We start from the raw sequence: 21,376 nt of genomic DNA, 5'->3' as shown, positions 1-21,376 counted from the left end.
AATCTAGGAGCAGTGATTGGCCAAACCTCCCTTGTTGCAGTCGCACACATTTCTTATTTTATTTTGTAGCAACGAATATGCTTAGTGGAAATATAACGGAGTAAAAGTATACATTTTATCTAAGAAATGTAGTGGAGTAAAAGTGAAAGTGATTTTAAATAGCGACGTGAAATTTCTACTTACGTACAGTAACGAAGTATTTTTACTCCGTTACATTACAACACTGAAAAATTCTCATGTCTGAATTCTTTTTCCTTTTCTTAGTATAAAATAATTATTTCCCATGCACCAGCTCTTAATTATACTTTCTTCTGATTTGAGAAGGCTCCTTCACACATGCAATTAAACTTCTTTCACGTTGGGTCTGATGTATTGGAGTTGTTCTAGGATTGATGACCAATATCCCATCCATCCTATACAGGGCTGGCTGAATTAAGAACATATAGAGCTTTTATTCTTCCCTGAAAGTCATTAGTTTTTCTTAAAAAAAAAAAAAAATAATAATAATAAAAAGCACTGCATTGCTTAAAATGGCTGGTCAGAAACAAAGTGAGAAAGTACTTTGCTCAAAAGTTAACTGAATATCTGTTAATATCTGTTCACCACTTCTGGTGTTCTCTGGCAAATGCTAATGAAGCTGCATGGTGCTGGGCTTTAAACACTGGTCCCACTAGAGGCTGTCAGGCCCTCATGCCACCCTCATGAAATCTGTTTCTGACCATTTTGTTTAGAAACATGTACACCAGTAGCCTACTGGAGCACATTTTGTAGGGCTCTGCCAGTGCTCCTGTTTCTCTTTAAACAAAGAAGCTCATACAGGTCCTGCTGCTGGGTTGTTGCCCTCCTATGCAGTGGTGTAGTCTAGTTTTTTGTAGTGAGTATACTGTGATTTTTTCCCCCCTCCCAGCCTCTTACGCACCCATCCTAGAGCGACACCCCATAGGCACCACCACACTCACTAATGCATAAAATATGCATCTACATGTAATTTAGAGCATTATTAAAGACTGCTTATGTGTTATCAACATTCCAATTTATTATAAGCAACAAAAGACAGTCAGCTGATAAAACCTTTGCTCCAGGTCCCATATTCATATAACATTTAAGGCTAAATATAGCTCTTAAAGGTATAGTTCACCCAAAAATGAAAATTGTGTTATTTCCTCACCCTCAATTTGTTCCAAAACTGTATGAATTTCTTTCTTCTGTTTAACACAACGCATGATATTTTGATATTTTATAAAAAATAACACAATTTTCATTTTTGGGTGAACTTTACCTTTAAGAGCTACATTTAGCCTTAAATGTTATATGAATATGGGACCTGGAGCACAGGTTTTATCAGCTGTCAATTTTCAATGTACATTTAAGAGGGAACAATAAACATTTGTTCAGTTCTATCACCAAAACTCTTTCATTGCAGAATATTATGAACTGAATGAACTGGTAGTTTACAAAGCTTTCCAAATACATTTATACTTGGGCTGGGGGTGAAATGTCACCCGAAGCTGCTGTAGCTTTAGGCGCAGGCTTCCGAAAACACTCAGAGTGTAGTTTGAGTCTGCTTTCGTTTCATATCTTCTTTTACAGTAGTTAGTTAATTTCAAATTTGCGCCAAAAAACACCGCCAAGCAACTCATTTTCCTCCTCGTTAGGTGACATCAGATCAGGTCACAGGCCACGGAAGTCCAAAAATGTTATTGATTCGCAATTGCAACCACAGTTGAATTTATGAAAGTTCTGTCACAAAACGATATTATTACGTATCCTCACGCTTTTTAAGTGGGTATACGGAAATCCTTGGCCTTTCCTAGTGGGTATACGGCGTATACCTGCGTATTACGTAGACCACTGCTCCTATGGCCCCCTCCAGCGATCCTTGTGTAATAGCCAGTCTCCCAGTATCTTCTCCATGCTATTGAAACTGGTGACATATGGACTACCTGTGCAATGTTACTGGGTTGCTGGTACTGCCTCATGCTACAAACAGAGACAAGGACCTTAACAAAAGACAAAACTAGAGACAAATAATAGGATTTTAGTAATAGGAATTAGGATGTCTAGATGGATTGATGTTCTCGAGGTTTAACTGACTTGATTGTATATCATCTGTGATGATTGTGTTCTCTTAATTTTTTGGCAGTGTATTTATAAATGTGTTAATTTGTATATATCAATCGATAAATAGATTTCCCTTAAATGTTCTAGGCTATTTTGTTTAAATTCATGTAAAAAATTACATTTATTTTAATGTGTGTGTGTGTGTGTGTGTGTGTGTGTGTGTATACTTGCAGGCATATGATTAAAAATAAGTAAGCCTACACACTATTACTGAATAGACACTCCCATTCTTAGTGCGCGTGTGCAAGGTATCATTGCGTCTGCGTCACCATGGCAACGTTCACAAGCACAGACGAAGTGGGTAAGTCTTTGGAGCGGCTACAGTATTTACATTATTAATTAGCTATCGGGTATTTAAGACATTTTGATGTATTCAGTACATTGTAATGGAAATTGGTTAGTATATTATGACAATTCTCTATTATCTAGCTAACGTTAGAAAATGCTAAATTCAAACTAGCCTGGCTGAAGAGTGCACTGATCCTGGATTAGCACAAACAAAATGGACACATTCCGATTTCATAACTGACTCAAATCAGTGAAAACCGTAGTAAACAGTGGTTCACGGGTTCACTTTGAGATCAACACCTAACGAAGCCTCGTTCGATGAAATCACGTGACGCATTCGGTACGCGAACCGAATCCCTGGTTCAAACGACTCAAAGCTTCTGGAACCAGTGTTCCGAATGTGTACATCACCAGTAATTTGTGAATGCTATGTCGATGCATTTTCCGTAATGAACAATAGAGACACAGAACGTATATATTTATACCGTGACCGTAGTCCAAGCGATAAAGATGTATCTCATGATCTTTTAGATTCCTTAGACTCAGACACTGAGAGTTTGGTGCAGGACAAAGCTCACCACAGAGAGCTTCAGATGCGCATACTGAACGGTGTTGGTGAAAGCAGCTCCTCTTATGATGACAACATCGAGAGATCGAAGCATGAAGAGGACTTTGCCTTTGCCCCAAAACCTGCTATCACTGAAACATTTGGAGAGCAAAACATCAACTATTCAAGGTAGCCTAACCTAAAAAGCCCTATACATAATCTGTTTAGTACCCTGTAACCACTGTTATTGATTATAGCCACATGTATGACATATAACTCCTTATGAGTCATATTTTGTGCCTTAGATTAATCTGTTATCAATTTATTAGCCTTCAGACTTAGCTCACTGCCATATGGAAGTCTCTGAGGCTCAAACTCCAAAAGCACCTGAATGTACTTTGCTTCTATTTTTTTCCTTCTCTGTCTTATTAACACTCCTTTGTTTACAGTATGGGATGATGTGAAATGGTTAATGACAACAGTGGACAGACTAATTCCTAAATATTCATGTCATTCTTTAAAATTCTCCATCAACCTGAATGCCCTGTTGAGTATAATACTGTACCATTATTAGTGGATGTGAGTAATTAGGCTCTCTGAAACAGCCTAGATCATTCCTGAAACGATGAAGCCTTTTTATTGAAGAGTGGCCTGGGAAACATAATGGAAATGATTAACAGCTTGTATTCACTTGCCTAACAGATAATGGCAGTCTTTGAAAATGATGTTAGAGTACATGCATTCTAATTAATTTGAAAGACCTCTAATTTTGCCACTTTCCATATAACTACCCTCATTTAAAGGAAATTAGATTTTTATTCTGCAGAAGGTTATCACAATAAGGCCTCATTTTGAAGTCCATTAAAAAAAAGCGGATGCTTTGTTGTGCATTAAATAGGAGGCCTTTGTGTGCAACAGAAGCACAGATGCTGGAATCTGAAGTGTTCATTGCAGCATCTGTCTCAACTCGTCCACCTTCAGTTTACACAGAATGAGATTATTTTTTACATTTATTAATTCAACTTCAGTAATCATTTTATCCTCCTCAGAGTGGCATGGGTCTACAGAACACTGGGCACAGGGGAAAATACCCTGTGGATGCGATGCCAGTCCATTGCAGGCCGTCACACACATTCCTAATTTTGGACTATGAGGAGGCAATGAATGTTCACATAGTAAATTTATTAGCCATATACTACTGATCTCACTTCATTGTTTACATTGTAAAAATTGCAAATATTTTTATATTCTCAAATGACATAATTATCACATTCCTAAACAGATCAGAATCAGGTTTATTGCCAGGTATTGTAGGGTCTACATGTATAGGAATTTGTCTTGTCATGTTGGTGCATTTTGTAATAATAGAGAAGAAGCATAAATATGAAATAAATAGATTTAGCATGGTCTACTATCAAGTAGGTTGTTTTTATTTCATTATTAAATTAATTTAATGGATTTAATAAATCTTAATATATTATTAAAATAAATAAGCAAATAACCACAAATAACCAAAAGATGTTAGGATAAACTACATTGTTTTATTAGTTGTATGTTTTCACCTAACACAGTGGTCATTTTTGTATTTTACCTGATAATGACTATTAGTCCATCCCAACCATATCATTAAAAATGTTTGTGGGGTTATACAAATTTGCAATTTTTTAATTTGTAACTGACTGAATATGAATATAATCTTTGGTAGTGGCTTTACATGTTAAACCTTACTTTCTATCCATTACATTGACACGGTAGGACACCATATTTGTTGTGATTGGAGATTCCTATGTTTGGGAAGTAGGAACCTGTTTGAAAGAAGCAAACAGCAGTGTTTCAGCTACGACTAGATTTTATTGTAACTCAAAAAGCTTTGAGTGGGTTTTCGTATGTTAAGGAGCCTCCCCAGTTGTGAGCCCACACTGCATTCTCAAGCTCATTTCATTGAGTCATTACTGAGTCATTCGATGCCCCTTGCCCTCGTTGGCTGAAGAGCCGTACGCCTCGCCAACACTGTATTTGGCATCATGAGACGTGAAGAGCATCTTGTAGTATTCAGAGCTGTGCAACAAAGAGGCACTCTTCTAATTATTTTAATGAGATCTTTTCATCTGGTGATGCAAGGAACACATTAGGTAGCAATTTCAACCTATTTTATACTCTTGAATCTGCCATTTTCAATACTATAGCACAATTGTGGGCTCTAGACCCTTAGTGATTAGGGGCTAAGCTGGGGGAAACACAAGGATGAGGCAAAAGAATCGACAAGCTTATCTTGTCGGATGTGCCAGACCTTTTCATTCATATTTGCATAATTGTTTCAGCCTCCAATCTCTCGTTCAGGTTTAAGTTATATATGTCTCTTTAATTCATATAAACAGTTATTTTCCAATATTTCCAGACAGATGTCTCCTTTGGATGAATATGCTGACTTGCGCTATGATCCAGACTGGAGAAAGAAGCTGCCAAGGTCTGAGTTTCTGCAGACGGACGTCTTGTTTAACACCAATGAGGATCCTGCAGTCACACTGAGACACACAGAACATGTGTCTCCAAGGGGAAGGCATGAATATGCAGTAGTTCATAGTCCTGTTTTATCTGAAAAAGACACTGTTCACAACAGACTTCCACAGTCCTCCTTTCACCTACATCCGGTACCCCAAAGCACATCTGTGTCCTTAGGAACCATTCCGTGTTCAAATTCAGATAAACCCATGAATGTTAAGCACAAAATTAACCATCAGCAAGGTGAGGCTGGAATTCTACCATTTTCTTCTCCACACGAGAGGCAGAATGATGGAGAGGAGCAAAGCATTGCTCAGGAACAAAACAGAAACAACCATAACGCAGTAGCTGTGCAGAGGAAACTCATCCGAAAAGTCAGACCAACCAAGATGAAAGAAGACATAGTGGAGCGCAATAAAGCCTCTCTGGGTATGAATCACAAACAAGGGTCATATCTGAAGGCATATGAGCAAAGAGGAAGAAAATCAGATGATTCAAATCAGGTAAGTGTTCACTGATAACTTCAATTTATTCTATTTACTTTTGAGTTTGCATTGGTAGCAGCCATTTTGACTGGTCATTTGAAATGAATGGGTTTAATCCAAGCATTCATGAGCCTATAAATAACAGACTAATGATAGGAAAGTTCAGGATTAAATAAAACTTTTGGAGGTACAATACATATATCACTACAACTATGTTGTATGTATTCTCTCAGTAAACCACTAGGGGATGCAATAACACAGCATTTCTCAGCCAACCTCTTTTTGTTTTCTTACTCCATGTTTTCATTCTAGCCTGAAAGACCACAAATAGGATTATTTAAATCCCATTTTATTGCCTTATTTATTCTCTGGTGCTGCATATTAGTATACATATAACATGGTTGTAATGGGTTGTGTTTCCTTGCACTGTTTAAAAACATGCCAGTAAGTCCATCAGTGGCTTAAAATTGCCATTATGTGTGAATGAGTGTGTAAATGTCTGTGCGGAAGGTGTCCTACATCCCATCTAGGGTGACTTCTTGCAAACTGCACCCAGGGTTTCATGGATATGCTCTGATTTCACTATGACCAGGATAAAGCAATTTTTGAAGATGAATTGAATAATAAGGCCACACATTTGAGAATGAACTTGTATGAGTTCATATAGTGTCCATACATTTAAATAATACATTTTCACTCAAGTTTCTGACACTGTGTATGTAAAACAATAGCCCACAATATCTTATCATTAATAACATTACAAAATTTTTTAAGAGATGTTTTAATTTACAGCACTCTTTATTAAATCCATTGTAAGCAAAATTCTACATTGTTTTCTCTCAACGAATGTGCCATATTTAACATGACCTGACATTTAGTGTTGCTGTTTTTTTTATTATTATTATTTTTTTAATAAATCAGAATTTACAAGTGACCTCGCTATTGTTGTGCTCTCACTGTGAAAGGGAATAAGCAGCCTAATCTAGCTATAGCTCAGAAATTAATTTGGCAACCACTGGGAGCAGAAAAGGGAATAGGAAGCATGTCTGGCTATGTAGTGCCTATTATGAGTTGATCTGCACAACAGTAGCTATTAAGAACATCAGAGAGGCATGGTTACCAATAGGCTCTTAGCTATCAGTGCACCTGGCCCTGCCGTGTAATTGGCAGCCTCGGCCTGTCTGTGGCCTGCACTACATGAGGATTTGCAACATTTCAGGCCTTTCCTGGCCCATCTGAGCCCATACCCACCTTAATCTCTCATGTCAGCCGCATTAGCATAGTGAAGAGCTGTTAGCATTGTGACACGGTAAACAGAGGGAAGGTTTTCCTCCCTAAACGCTGCGCCAATTGTAACACAGTCCCAAGTCTTACAGGTAAGATCGGTATTCTGGAAAGATGTTATGATGATCTAAATCTCTTTTATTCACAATTTATTCTATATTTTGTTTGTTTATTTTAAGTCTTTTTATGACCTGAAAAAAAGATCACAAGACCCTACCCTGCTCCCATCTATCCGTTCACATATTCTGATATTTGCCCTTGACTGTGCTTTTTATTTATTTCCTTTTTTCTTCAAAGGAAGACAAAGGCTCCTATTAAATCACATCAGTTTCTGCTTCATTATCTGGCCTCAGGTGCATATGTTTTTGGTTCATTTTAAAAAGCCACAATTTTCTGTTTAATGGGCTTCTTACTGCTGACAATTAGCCATGTTATTAAACGTACACAATCTCATAATGTGCCAACTTTGTGTTGGCGAGTGGCAAAGCAAAGCCCGAGGCCGCTCAGAGGCTCCTTTGATAAAGACAGAAGTAGCAGAGCAATCTTCTGCCATTGCACTCAGCCAGAGTCCCTCGTCATCTCCCAGACCCTCACTTCAAAGCCAGGAACATAATGTACAATCTCTTAATAGCTCTAGACTGTGGCTCCACGGCTCTCTGCCACTGTACACCCTGCCTCAGAGTAAACACCTAATCAAGATTGCCTGGGCGGCCACAATAGCAACCAAATGCAATTCAAGAACTGCAAGCCTTTGAAGTCCTCATTGCAAAAGCTGTGTTTCTCAGTCTTGAGGAAAATGGCAAGCTCAGATCGCCTGACTTTGTTGTTGCCTCATCTTTCACCAAGAGGCAATTATGGACCCCCAATTTAACAGAATAGATATTACACAGCTTATGAAGCTCAAAATGCAATTTTGTTTGATCATTTTCTCAATTTGATTGAGATTATTAAAATGGTGGACAAAAGGCAGTGGCAGTAGCTCGGGCAGAGGCTGTGGCCTGCTGCCTCAGAGAGACCATGAAGTGCTGGTCTGTGATGTCTGCCCCTCTCTCTCTGTCTCTCTCTCTCTCTCTCTCTCTCTCTCTCTCTCTCTCTGTCTCTCTCTCTCTCTCTCTCTCACACACACACACACACACACACACACACACACACACACACACACACACACACCTGTTACTGCACAATGGCAATGTCGCACAGTATATAGTATATACGATATATCAAAAATCCTGCTAATTGGTATAATCTACCATTAACACCCTACTTTTGACCAAATCTTCATTATAAAGATCATCATATTAAAAGAAACTGACTCATATTTAAGGATTTTTGTCTTTGTCTTTTCAGACTTTTCAGAGCTGTCAGAACCTTTTTTGCAACAGCTTGTAAATTGCCTGCTCAGACACTGCTCTTGTAAATGGTGGCTCTTATGTGCAGTGTTGAGATTCATCTCTTTGCATTCCTGGCCTTTCAGTGAACAGATAAGCCAGCATGGCTGTGTGTTTATTGATGGATATGTTACAACTCAATCCACTCACTGCAGCATGCTTCTTTTTTGACCTTCCTCTATTTGCGCTTTCAGAATTAGCCACATTCATTCGGGGACTCTTCAAGCCGTCAATAGCATCGATCAGGCTGGATTGTCCTCAGAAGCCAAAGTGACTCCAAGTTTACTAAATGATTTTCATTACAGTATTAGCTGCAAATATGCTCTCGTTGAATGGGTGCATTAAAAAAATGAAGAGTGAATTGATGTAATTATCCTCAAATTGTTCTGAAAGGACTGTGGCAAAAAGGATCAATAGGCCTCCAAAACGTGCCAGAGACAGATATGAGAGAATTGTGTTCAAGCAGTTTGTAGGTTAGACAGTTTAGAGTAAACTAGAGCTTGTGATTTTATTTAAGTTGAACACAATTTTGTTTACATGTACATAACCTGTCTTGAGTAGTAATTTGTTTCATGGTTAAGTAAATTTCTTTAAGGTTAATATTAGTAGGATAAAAAAAAATAGACATGATGTTTTATGGGCTTCACAATTTATAATTAGTGAATCCTGGGCATTTCTATCAACCACCATTCTGAATAGATTTATCATTTATTTAGTCCCCTTTTTTCCTTTGCTTTTTGTCCCCTTTCTCTCTCTTTCTCTTACTTTCTCTCTTTTTCCCCTTTCCAGCCCCTACAGTCACCTGAGGACGATGCAAGCACTGACAGCCCAGGAAGCCCAGTCAATGCCCTCAACCTGGAGCTGATGTGGATACAAAAAACTCAAAAACTAAAGGTAGGACCCTTGTTCACTTTATTGATTTCATCCATCTCTCTTTCTCTCTCATTCCTCTCGTCCCGTGGATATAGGTAGGGTTGCTTGGCACAATCCATTGCCCTAATGCATAACTGTCAGCAAGGGCTTCCTCTCAAGATGAAAATGTCTACACAGTGGGCGCACTGTCACCCGGGATTTCATTTTCCCTGTGATGGACGCAATTTCTGATAGAGTTGTTCAGGCACAATGGAGCCTCTGAAACGTCTTGAAAAGGAGCCCGTGCTGCAGAGAGAGGGGGAATGGAGAAGCATCATTATTTTGAGCACTTGAGCGGTCCCCCTAATGCTGGCAGGCAGAGGAGAGTAAATATTTTCCCATTAGAATGGTGAAAGCTGGTGTTGGCTAAATCAGAGGCATTACATGCTGCGACACAGCCCCAGACCTCACCGAATAATGTGTGGCAGAGCGCTGTGCATTGCCAGGCCTACAGCACAAAATCGTCATCTGTATGCCCTGCTCCTCTTCAGGCTATGACAATAGCCACAAAGCTGCTGTTTTATAAGACATTTATAAAATGTTTCAATACAAAAGGTTGGAATGTTTCAGCTCCTGCCCTTAAAACATTTTTAATTAGACTTCATGTCATGTGGACTCTTATTCTCTTAGCGTCTGTTTGAAATAAATATGCTCAGCATCCTGATCATATTTGCTGTAATGATCTTATTCATGTTAACATTGAGTTCTTTAGGGAAAGCAAGGTAATAATTTCTTCGAGTGCACTGTATCAAGCCTGGTGTATCAGAACACAAGCAGACTAATAACCGGTGTACGCTTCAGTTTGAGTTTAAATGTAAAATTGCATTTTCTTAATCTCTACCCAATTAGACGCACAACCAGAGTAAGCACTTGGACAGAGCTAGACCTCCCCACCACCGAACCAAACCCAGAGGTCACCTGAATCAACTAGTTGAGAAACAGCACTCACAGACTCTCTCTGAAAAACAGTGTGTCAGCCCATCTGACTCTGGCAGTGGCTCACATTCCTCATTCTTATCAGCTCCAACTGTCAGCCTTAACATCAACATCAACACCCTCACTCCAGTCACACTTGCTGAAACTTTTATCGACCATGAGCCACAGAAGCAGCTCTATTCACTTTCTCCTTCACCACACTGGAAGATCAGGAATGATGAGCTTAACTTGCGCTTTAAAGGGTCCAGTTATACTTCATGTCTTCCTGTCCCTACTGGTGGTACTGTGGACCATGAGAGCATAAAAATGACTAATAAGAACAACATCAGGTCAGTTTTCAGTCCTGTTTAAACAGACAAATTTTTATATACTGTAGATGTATAACATGAAAATGACAGCTAGCTTCTTTTATATGCCTTATTTAACAAGTTATACTACATTGCTTCCGGTCCCTATACAACATTGCTTATCTCTGTTTCTTTTTTTTAAGGATTCCTCCAACACAGCCACCATTTCACGAAAGCTTTACCTTGAATGCCCCTCAGCATGGGGAGGAAAGTAGTAATCCTGCTCATGCACGCCAAATTTACACTGGTGTCTATCCAGTGCTTCCTCCAATAGGTGTCTCTAACACCAGTGACACTGAACTATGCAGTGGCAGACCAGAGGAAGCTACAAATACTATACACAGGAGCAGTTCAGAGGGGTACCTGGCACAGCTAATGAAGCAAAAACAAATAAATGGGAAAACAACTTATAAGGTATATGTGTGTGAAATGGAATGGGTATGGATTTATCCTCTGAAAGGAATGCACAACAGTTTCAATATTGTAGTGGTGTTTGTGTGATCGAAAATTAAAAAAGCTAAATAATTTGGCTATTATTTGCAGTTTATTTAAGATTTAGGATATCGCTGGGAACACCATTAGTAACAGTAATATGCAAATCTACTGAAATATCCCACCAATATGATATTGCATGTTCTTATGTGTGTTTAACCATTTATAAGCCTAAATGTCAGATTAATTGTATAAATACATTCAGGAGATCACTGGTGTATCACTAGTCCACGAAAGTGAAATTAAGTCAGACCAGCTCCAGTCCATCCTACATAAGTGGAGTCAAACCTGAAGTCCTGGTGGTGGCATCAATGCATTGTGTCTTGTGGATTATTATTAGAGGTTAGGGGTAAGGGATTATGGTTAAAATTAGAAGAGAAGTGGGATCAAGTACATTTCCCACCAATTAGACTGGATTCTGTAGCGTTTAACTCTCCAAATTGTCCATGCTCACTGGGTCAAATGAATGACATTGATGTCTGCCCTGTCAATCACTATGATAGTAGCCAGTCATGGGGAAAAGGGCAGTTATTGTTCAGCTGCCCAGAGACACAGAACAAGCAGTTGGAAAAAGATACAATTGCTGGCTTTATGTGTCCTGGAAAGAAGGCACTTATTAACACTCACAATAATTGGCTGTTAATTGTTGCTGGATGGGGAGAGACAGGTTAAATTTGGAGAAACTGGATAATAAGGAAAATAATACATTTATTACTATTTTGAGATGCAAACATTTGTGTACCTGCAAATATATTTGTGGAAGTCTGTCTAATGGAGTGTAATTTGTTTCTTATACATTGCTTTATGGTCTCCCAATTCAGTTCTGCATATAATTTGCTACCTTTATAATTGTAGAATCAGATTTTTGATAATAACGCCAAATATACCAGATCTGTCCTAATTGCTTAATGCACTAAATTGGAATTGGTGTGAAAGTTGGCTTAGCAGACCTAGCATGGTGTAAAATCCTCCTCCTCCTCCTTGATGGGTGTAATGATTATTATGCTGTGTGTAGATCTTTAGGTTAATTGTACAACTAATTGAAGATGCTGTTAATTGCATTGACATGATGATATGAGGGGCGGTAACCATAATGATGCTAAACTGAATTCAAGTACGATGTGATTATGTGCCATGTGTCACACTGGGCTGCTGGGATGCTCATTTGCATTTAACCACAGCCTCTTTGTCCTGTGGCAGCATGAGGTCTGCAGGTGTGGCCTGCTGAAAATCAGATCAGATCTGCCTTCCTAAACAAGCATCTGCTAACTTCTACTCACAAGCATATAGGCATAAAAGATATAGAGCTGATTTTTAATTCTAAGGATAACATAGTATAGGTTTTCATTTTCAAGGATGACAACAACAAACTAGAGAAACATTTTACACAAGAAACCAACATAATTACATTATATTCAAGAAACTAATAGGTTCTAAATTAGTGGAGCTAATAAAAACTAATGTTTTTATTTGTATACTTTATTTTAATTCATTTAATATTATTTATTTTTATGCTTTTATTTTTAAAACATCTGGAGGAATTGGCTTGTGGACAAATTTAAGAAGAAAAAAAGTTACATGGAGCATCTATTTTCTCCTGAGTGCTTCTAAAATAATATGAACATTGCGACAACAGCCATACAAACAGCTCAGTGGTAGATACATAGAACCAGTGAGGGGTCATTATGTCATGTAGCACATCCACTTGATGTCGTCTCAGGATTAAGTCATCTTTACACCATAAAACAGATTGCCTCTTCTCTTCACCGCAACCATAGCTGCCATCATGTCTCATAGGATTATGGGATAAATTTGTAAAACAGGGGGAACAGATCAGTGGAGAAAGTAAGCATCCTGCAGTGTCCATGACCAATGGCTGATCCGAGACAGGCAATAGGGCCTGAAGGAGCCGGCTTGATCTGGCCTGATTAGCCCTTTTTTCTTTGGAAGAGCTTGTGGATTGCTGCTCGAGTGCATCTTAGACATCTATAAAGGATTAACTGCTTACTCTTTCAATGTGCTCTAGCTTCAATTTCTTCTTCTATTCTTCTGGGAATGGTTACGCAAATATATACTGATTTATTGTTATATACTGATTGAGTACTGATTTATTCTTAAATCTCTATAATGATTAGCATTGTATTAATGCAACATTGTATTAATGATTATCATTGTATTAATGCAACATATTGATCAAAGCTGTGTTAACTTTTAGGTTTATCTGGCTTTAAAAAATACTTTATGCATATTGACAATTTTCACCTGTTCTCTCCATTTAGGCATACACGCTGAAAGACTACAAGAGCTTAAATCGGGATGTGAAGCTCAGAGGTCTCGGACCATCCAACATTATTGCTGAAGATGTGGTAAGTGCTGTAATAGCATAACATCTGGGGGGAAACCGCAGATCTATAATTACATGGGTTTAATTAAATCATGCCTTCCCTGTTTTTTTTTGTTGGTTTAACTAATCCTGAACAACTATTACCTTCTATTAAATGTTGTATGGTCTCCTCCTGTCGTTCTCATGAATGTGACATCACTACAAACAGAACAGAAAGGAATTTACAAACCTAATAAGTGCACGCATAGGAGTGGGGCATTTTCCTGTTTTTCTTTTGTCATCAATAGCAAAACCTTCAATGAATCTCTTTTTCAGGCTTTTTGGTAAGGCAGACAGTTATATGTGTTTGACACAGGTTCCAGGGAGATGATGAGATTTATTTAGTTTTGTTTGCTGCTGTGAAGTGGCCACCGAGAGAGAGACACAATAGGGCAGAGGGGCCTTAAGGGAGAAAACGGCTTAGGTAATTAAACCTCTCTTTTGTAATCTGCTGCTGCTCTCTCTCTCTCTCTGCTGTCAGGCTAAGAAAATTAGTCAACAGAAGCTGTATTCAAATGTGGTCCGTGAGAAGAACAAGAAGATAAGTAAGATTCCCGCTCTGCCAACCAGGAACCTGGTGGGCAGAGACAACAAGAGCAACACTCCCAGGAACAAGGTGAAGAAAGCCTTAAACAACACTGGAATTGTCATGTAGCTGGTAGTGTCTCTATTTCTCAGACGTTTGGTCAGTTATGTCATCATTACCTCTCAAAGATTTATCTATACTTATATATATATAATATATATTTATATATTTATTCTCATGTCTGGTTCTTTATTGTGATACCTATTCTGTATGTCCTTATCCCAAGAAGGAAATTGGTCAGAAAGTATTTATGAATTATTTTTATACTACCGTGTTTTGATCTGATTGGTCAGACACACCTGCATTATTTTCCCATAACAGCTTGGAAAATAGTTTTGATTGCAACGTGTTCCATAGGTTAATATTAATGCACTTCTTCTAATTTGTTTCTATAGTAACAACTCATTGACAAAAGATAAAAAGTGTGGTACTAGTGAGGGAATGAATGTTTATCACAAGTAGGTGTAGGTGAGATCAGGAACTTGTCTCGGACATTCCACAACTTTAAAAACCACTAAAATGTGCGTTCATTAATAGATAAACACAGCAGATCTCTGTGGTAGACGCGAAATAACACACTCCAGGTGGTGCTGCATTATGAAAATAATGCAATAATAGATGTACATAATTTAATTTTAACAGCACAGTTTAGATGTAATTCTGATAATATTAATGCACTCGTTCTAATGTTATTAGCTCTATAGCAACAAATTATAAGTTTGCATGAAAAGATTAACTCTGGATTCAATGAAAGCAGAATAATAAAAAAACAAACAAAAAAAAAAACCATTAGTAACAATAACACTTCACTTCACCTCAGAACATATCACATCATCAAGTAGTTCCTATAATTATGCAATCATATAATAATAGAAATGTATTTTCCTATAATTAATCCGCATTCAATTTTTCCCTTACTTGCAAGTTGATACAGGTGTTAATTTAGTCTACAGTGTAAGAGTTAATTCAATAGACATTATCTGCAGGTATTTTTTTTACACAGTATTTGCTGAATTTTTATTGAAATTCCTACCTAGAACAGTGTTACATTTTTACCATTAAATCTTTGTCTCTTTCCAGGCCCTAGAGTATGCCAAAACTATTTCAAAACCAAAGTCATCTCAGCAGTTGAAGGAGAGACCCAAAGACAAATATAAGAGCGATAGAGAGTTTGAGCACTCTGCTGATCTCCAGTTAAGAGTGGATTACACCCAGCTCTCTATTGTAGAGATGCTGATCAAACGGCATGAGCAGGAGAAACTGCATGTGGCCCGCTTTACCAACATCAATGGCAGCTCATCACACTCTGTCGGCAGCCACTGAACTGATAAGAATAAATGATTAAACATATATAATATATGCATTTATTTTTTCTATAATAACAGGTGTGAGTGGACATGCAATTTTTCCAGATTATAGCATCATGCATTTTGCTTCGGTTGTTATTTTGTGAAGACACCTGGCTGCACTGATCCCACCACTGTGCTGATTTTTCAGTCACTTCCTGCCCATTAGTCTGATTATTCCTACTTTACCCATTTCCTTTTCTCTAACTGAGAAAAAAAGAGGGTCAAAAAAAGAGAAGAAGCCACTTTGAAGCCTCCTCTGATTAGAGCCTGTAAACCTGTTGTCTATATTTTGAAAGTGATAATTCCCTCCCCCTTAAAACAATCTCGAGCACCTACCCCTTTAATGGAAGCCTTAGATCGTTATCAAAGAGCTATTTGCTCGCATGTAATATTTTAATTAGATTATAGCCTCTATTTAACCCATCATGTCCGCTTTGATGCTGTGTTGTTTGCGGCGTCAAGCCTCCGTGCGCGAGCCTCATAAACGCACAGCCTTTTGAATTAATGAGACTTTCCAGACCGACTCTCTTTACGTTGCGCTCTCTCTCTCTCTCTCTCTCTCTCTCTCTCTCTCTCTCTCTCTCTCTCTCTCTCTCACACACACACACACACACACACACTCTCTCTCTCTGTCTTACACACACACGCGCGCGCACACACACACACACACACACACACACACACACACACACACACACACACACACACACACACACACACACACACACACACACACACACTCTCTTTCGTGCCATAGAAATCGGTTAATTGAAGGAGTCTCTCCCTCTATCTTTCTCTCTCATGAAGGAGGTTGCATTAGCATCCCCCTCTTTTTTTTGCTCCCAGGCTTTGATGTGCGTGCGGCGCCACGGCCTTTGCAAATGAGCTGATGAGACCGCCATTAGAGAGAGCGGCGCTCTAATCGAACGCTTAATCTTTTAATTGATCACCTTCCGCACGGCCTGCTTTGCTCCGCCAGCTTTTACCAATTTATTTATATCTTTTAGAATCCAAACGGCATTAAAAAATTTTTTTTCGAAGGGTGAAATAGCGCACATCCCCATTAAAGCCTTGAAATGAGTGCGTACTTCCGCCTGTTGCACTTACTTTCATTAACTGGTTGATATTGATGGCTATTTTTATTTTAAAATTAAACTTTTGGATATGAGTAAATGTATTCGATTTTACTGATATTTTTCTGGTGACGTGTTGTGTATAGCTGTCTGATTCAAAAGAAAGAAAGAAAGAAAGAAAGAAAGAAAGAAAGAAAGAAAGAAAGAAAGAAAGAAAGAAAGAAAGAAATCAATGCACAATAAGATATATTCTGCTTAGAGGAGTGTAAACTTCTGTACAAGTGGGTGATGCGCAATGATTGGCCTTTTGGCCTGCTTAAAGATTTCATATCTGAGACCTGTCGTTAAGTAAAGCATAAACAAAACAAAACAAAATACATCTTTAAAAGAGAGAAATATGTGTGTATAATTGCTCATGGTTTAGTGTACTTATTCAGCAGTAAAAAAAAAAAACAAGCTTATAAGTAATTTATCTAAATATTGCTTTATGTGTTTATTAATATAAATACACAAACAAAAACGACGAAAACGTTATTTTTGTTTAAAAACTTGCTTTTGAATTTTTTTATCTACTGATTATGTTTGGAAGTATTTTTGAAAACTAAATAATTAAGGGTCGTAATAAACGCACGCGTAATGCATTAACGCGTAAATAATAAGCAATTATGTCAGCTAGAATTTAGAAAAATTTTTCCAGCACAAAATATTAAGTACTTCCGTAATTCCGTAATAATAATAATAATAATAATAATAATAATAATAATAATAATAATAATAATAATAATAATAGTTTTCCTTTATAGTTTTACTGTTAAAATGACAAAAAAGATGCCAAAAGAGTTCAAAGTGATCATAGTTTGCTTTGACCAAATCATAATTTCTTTGATAATGAATTTACTGTACATTATTTTGAACATGTTTCGCATTAACAAAAGACACATCACAGGTTTGGAGCTGATGAACACGATGCGCCAACAACATCCGAAATCATTGCCGCGCTCTTGCTCAATTATCGGATTGAACAAGTGCTATATACCATGATTATATTTACAGATTGTCAAATACAATATTTACTACCCCTCCCATATTCACAAAAAAGAGTCATTGTGGAGTGATATTTCAAATCCGATCATTTCATTGTAGTCCACGGTATGAGCGGTATGTATTAATAATAATAATAATAATAATAATAATAATAATAATAATAATAATAATAATAATAATAATAATAATACATTATTTTAGAATCGAAATTCTTCCTGGAACCTGGATACATGAGTCTTTTTGCTGAAAACGCATGTCATAAGCGCTTGATTAGTATATTTTAGATGGTCATTAAATATAAAAAGAAAATTACTAAATAGAATTTCCTATCTAAAATACAGTAATCGGTATGTACATTGGTGGTTTAGTTCATGTGTTTGGGTCTATAGTAAATGTTCAGGGGAGCAGATGTCGTCCTCAATGTCGACCTCATCTTCGTTTTCGTCCACCGTGTATCTATCCGGACTCATTCCGTCTTTTGCGTCTCCTTGCGTCTCGCGGTCATGCAGCTCGCTGGCGCTGGAATTTTCCAGAGATCTGTCCGAGTCCCCTGGGGTCTTCTGCTCCTCCTGAGTTTTCCTCAATTGCTTTTTGTGCTTCATTCTCCGGTTCTGAAACCAGGTTTTCACCTACGCAAATGGATTTAGAGAAAGTCGTTATATACTATTCTGACCACGTTATGCGGTTTAGACTGCAGGGACATATAAGATCAAGGTGATTTTTTAAGTTCTCGTGTTTTACCTGTGTTTCTGAGAGGCTGAGTGCTGTGGCCAGCTCCACGCGTTCTGGTGTTGAGAGGTACCGCTGCATCTCAAAGCGTTTTTCCAGTCCGGAGAGCTGCGAGTCCGAGAAAACGGTGCGCGCTTTTCTGCGCCGGCAGTGTTTCCCTGGCAATTCCGGGTGATGCTGGAACAACGATGGCATCTGCACTCCTTTACGAGGGTAAAACATTTAACATTAATAAAACCAGATATTTCAATATAAGTATCCTACAAAAGTCTATAACTACTGTTTGATAGTTTAGTTATTTTAAAGTTCTTTTCCAATAAAGGATTTAATGTAAAAATATAAAGATTTAAAATGTATTTGTATTTTGTGATAAATCGATTTGAAATTCGAATATCTTATTATATTAATATTTTAATATACTGATATGATAAGCAAAGTTTCTACAAGGCCTTGTATTCCAGCACACAATATTCCTCAAAACAGAAAAAAATATCTGCATATCGTGACTTCATTTAGAAATGATGTCGACCTTGTATCATTTACATGTGGGATTTAATTCGAATTCGTTGCATTACAGGAAACAACTAAAATTACAAACCACAAGAAGAACAAAGTAGAATTTTTTTTAATAAACAGAAGAACGCCCAAGCATGAATTTAATACCCCGCATTTGATGCACACTGTGTGGTGCAGAAAGAGAGTTCTTACCAGAGGTGAAAAAGTATGGGTGATGTTCTGGTTTGTGCAGCGGATGGTGTGGATGAGAGGCGAGGATCGGGGTGGGCATGAGGGGGTATCCGTATTCAAGCAGAGGCATCCGGGATGTGAGCGAGTTGGAGAAAGGCGACGAAAACACATCCCGCAAAGGCTTAGGCTTGTGGAGCAAAATGTCTTCAATGAAGAAGGACGTTGACCTTTGGGTGGGTATCTGCGCGCCCGGAGACGTGTAGTTCAGGTTCATCTTGAAAGAGCTCGGCCGGAACGCAGTTCTTGCCGCTTGTTTGGGCAAAATCAAAACCTCCAGGCCGCTTACCTTCGTCTGCAAACCGTAGGAGAAAAAAACGCAGAAACATAAATCTCTCCGTCTACCCAATGCCAGGTGCATTACTATTTATTGGGAGGTGAGTGACAAGCGGCAAATTGTGGTGTAGAATGTGCGCTCGGCCAATCAGAGGCCCGCGGGGCGGAGAATTGAATTAGTCCTCTATGGATTAATTAGAGGGGTGGCAGCGCGAAGGGAGGCCGAAAAAAGCTCATGTACTACAACTCGACTTCTGCAGCTTTTTGCACGTTAGATAGGCCGTGTTTATTTTTTTTTAAAACGCTGCTTCGATCATTTTTGTGGACTGTAGAAGATATACCTGATTTATTACTGTGGACTGTAGAAGATATACCTGATTTATTTCCCCAGCGTTTTTAAAATGTCTGATACACAATGTAGGGACAACCATTTTTATTCTTCAACTAGTACAATGATTTAGAGAGAGATTTAGAATTATTATACAATTATTAGACTTATTGTGCTGAAAACCGAAAAGCCTGTGATGTAGTTTAATTACACGAATAAATGCGCAATCATTAATGTAGCCTGTTGCTTTCATGTGAGATTTGTGTTCTCAGTTACAGAATGCATCCATTGTAGGGGTTTTTTTTCCTGGTGAAAATGTTCTTCTTTTCTACAAAGCACACAGTTGAGATCCTAATCCGTGGTTTGTCACTGTGAGATTGGGTTTAATTGTAGATATTGAAACCCGCGCAGAGACAAGTGTGCTTGAGCTGCGTCTCAGCTGAGGGGGCGTAATTTGCTGCTATCTTGTTGTCATCACATCTCCAATCACTGCGGTTAACGCTCAAAAGTGTTTCATTATTGGCAGGAGTCTTGCAGCAATGCTATTAGGTAATTAGGGAAGATGTTACAGCGGAAGTTGTAATCCTCAGGCGCGCGCTAAAGGATTTTCATCTGATCAGGTGGGTAGAGCGAAAAAAATCATTGCGTTCAATTAATCATTACAAGCTCAACTTTTGTCTGTTTTGTTTGACAGCATTTCAGAAACAAAGCTCGCCATTAAAAAAGTAGTGGAGCTGTGTTTATATAAGCAGTAGATTTACTCCTGTTATCTGTTTCACACTTACTTATGACGCAGTATCCAATGACGCAACTGGTGGATTAATAATAACAATAATAATAATAATAATAATAATAATAATAATAATAATAATAATAATAATAATAATAATAAAACAGAAATGTTGTGCACACGAATAGCACAAGTTACGGATGTTAAATAAATAAAAAAAAATTAACTGGCTTGATTTGTACATATAATTACTCATGAGCTCCAATCCTCGTATAACCGCTACCTTTATTGCAGCTGCTTATTAGACAATAGGTGGTAACTAGTTGCTTTTTGAGACAATCTGAGTAAGTAAATGAATTAATGGTGATGAAATCGCCTTTGCTTTGCGGGTCGATGGAATCGGCGCAGTAAAGCGGCTTTTAAACAGCCATTTAATCAAGTGAAATTGGAAGCGCGCTCACTGCAGCGACCCACCTGAGCGGCGCGCTGCTGTAAGAGGATTGCGGTATTACGCATAGACGCATATGCTGAGAACAACACGGCACACTTTGACACCCATGGTTTTACTTGTCCTAGAGTCCTAGAAACACATAAAAGTCCCTGATCATCGTTTTCTTGTTTATCTGGATGCTTATGGGACATTTTGCGTAATACAGATGTAATAAACAAATATTAATAAACAAATAATCAAAATAAAATTCCATCTAGAGAAGATCAATTGTTCGTTAAGATTTTATTCGAAGAACTGCAGGAGTACATTATCCCATTATGTGTTAACATGTTGAGAGAATGCAGGTCATTGTTGCATCAACAAAAATGGTGACCGTCTCGT

At 38.0% G+C, this 21,376-nt stretch overlaps 2 protein-coding genes across 4 annotated transcripts; one reads left to right on the top strand and one right to left on the bottom strand.

The window, feature by feature from the left end:
- Positions 1 to 2,281: 2,281 nt before the first annotated feature.
- jhy (junctional cadherin complex regulator) lies at positions 2,282 to 15,621 on the top strand. Of its 3 annotated transcripts, none has more exons than XM_027160631.2 (9): positions 2,282 to 2,422; positions 2,941 to 3,145; positions 5,355 to 5,961; positions 9,405 to 9,509; positions 10,377 to 10,792; positions 10,954 to 11,224; positions 13,582 to 13,668; positions 14,167 to 14,301; positions 15,352 to 15,621. In XM_027160631.2, exons 1-9 carry the CDS (start codon positions 2,392 to 2,394, stop codon positions 15,592 to 15,594), a joined length of 2,100 nt encoding a protein of 699 aa, XP_027016432.1. In that variant the 5' UTR covers positions 2,282 to 2,391; the 3' UTR covers positions 15,595 to 15,621. The 3 variants fall into 3 exon arrangements, with proteins under 3 accessions (XP_027016432.1, XP_027016437.1, XP_027016424.1); XM_027160636.2 differs by lacking the exon at positions 2,282 to 2,422 and adding an exon at positions 2,559 to 2,749; XM_027160623.2 differs by lacking the exon at positions 2,282 to 2,422 and having other exon boundaries at positions 2,772 to 3,145.
- A 1,853-nt stretch (positions 15,622 to 17,474) lies between these two features.
- bsx (brain-specific homeobox) lies at positions 17,475 to 19,597 on the bottom strand. Its single transcript, XM_027156994.2, has 3 exons — positions 19,175 to 19,597; positions 18,479 to 18,669; positions 17,475 to 18,366 (listed from the first exon to the last, which is right to left on the bottom strand). The coding sequence occupies exons 1-3, from the start codon at positions 19,569 to 19,571 to the stop codon at positions 18,121 to 18,123; spliced, it is 834 nt and encodes a 277-aa protein (XP_027012795.2). The 5' UTR covers positions 19,572 to 19,597; the 3' UTR covers positions 17,475 to 18,120.
- Between the last annotated feature and the right edge of the window lie 1,779 nt (positions 19,598 to 21,376).

Source organism: Tachysurus fulvidraco, chromosome 20 (assembly GCF_022655615.1).
Source record: "Tachysurus fulvidraco isolate hzauxx_2018 chromosome 20, HZAU_PFXX_2.0, whole genome shotgun sequence".
In the NCBI taxonomy this organism is placed as follows: domain Eukaryota; kingdom Metazoa; phylum Chordata; class Actinopteri; order Siluriformes; family Bagridae; genus Tachysurus; species Tachysurus fulvidraco.
This window is presented reverse-complemented; position numbering and strand designations above follow the sequence as displayed.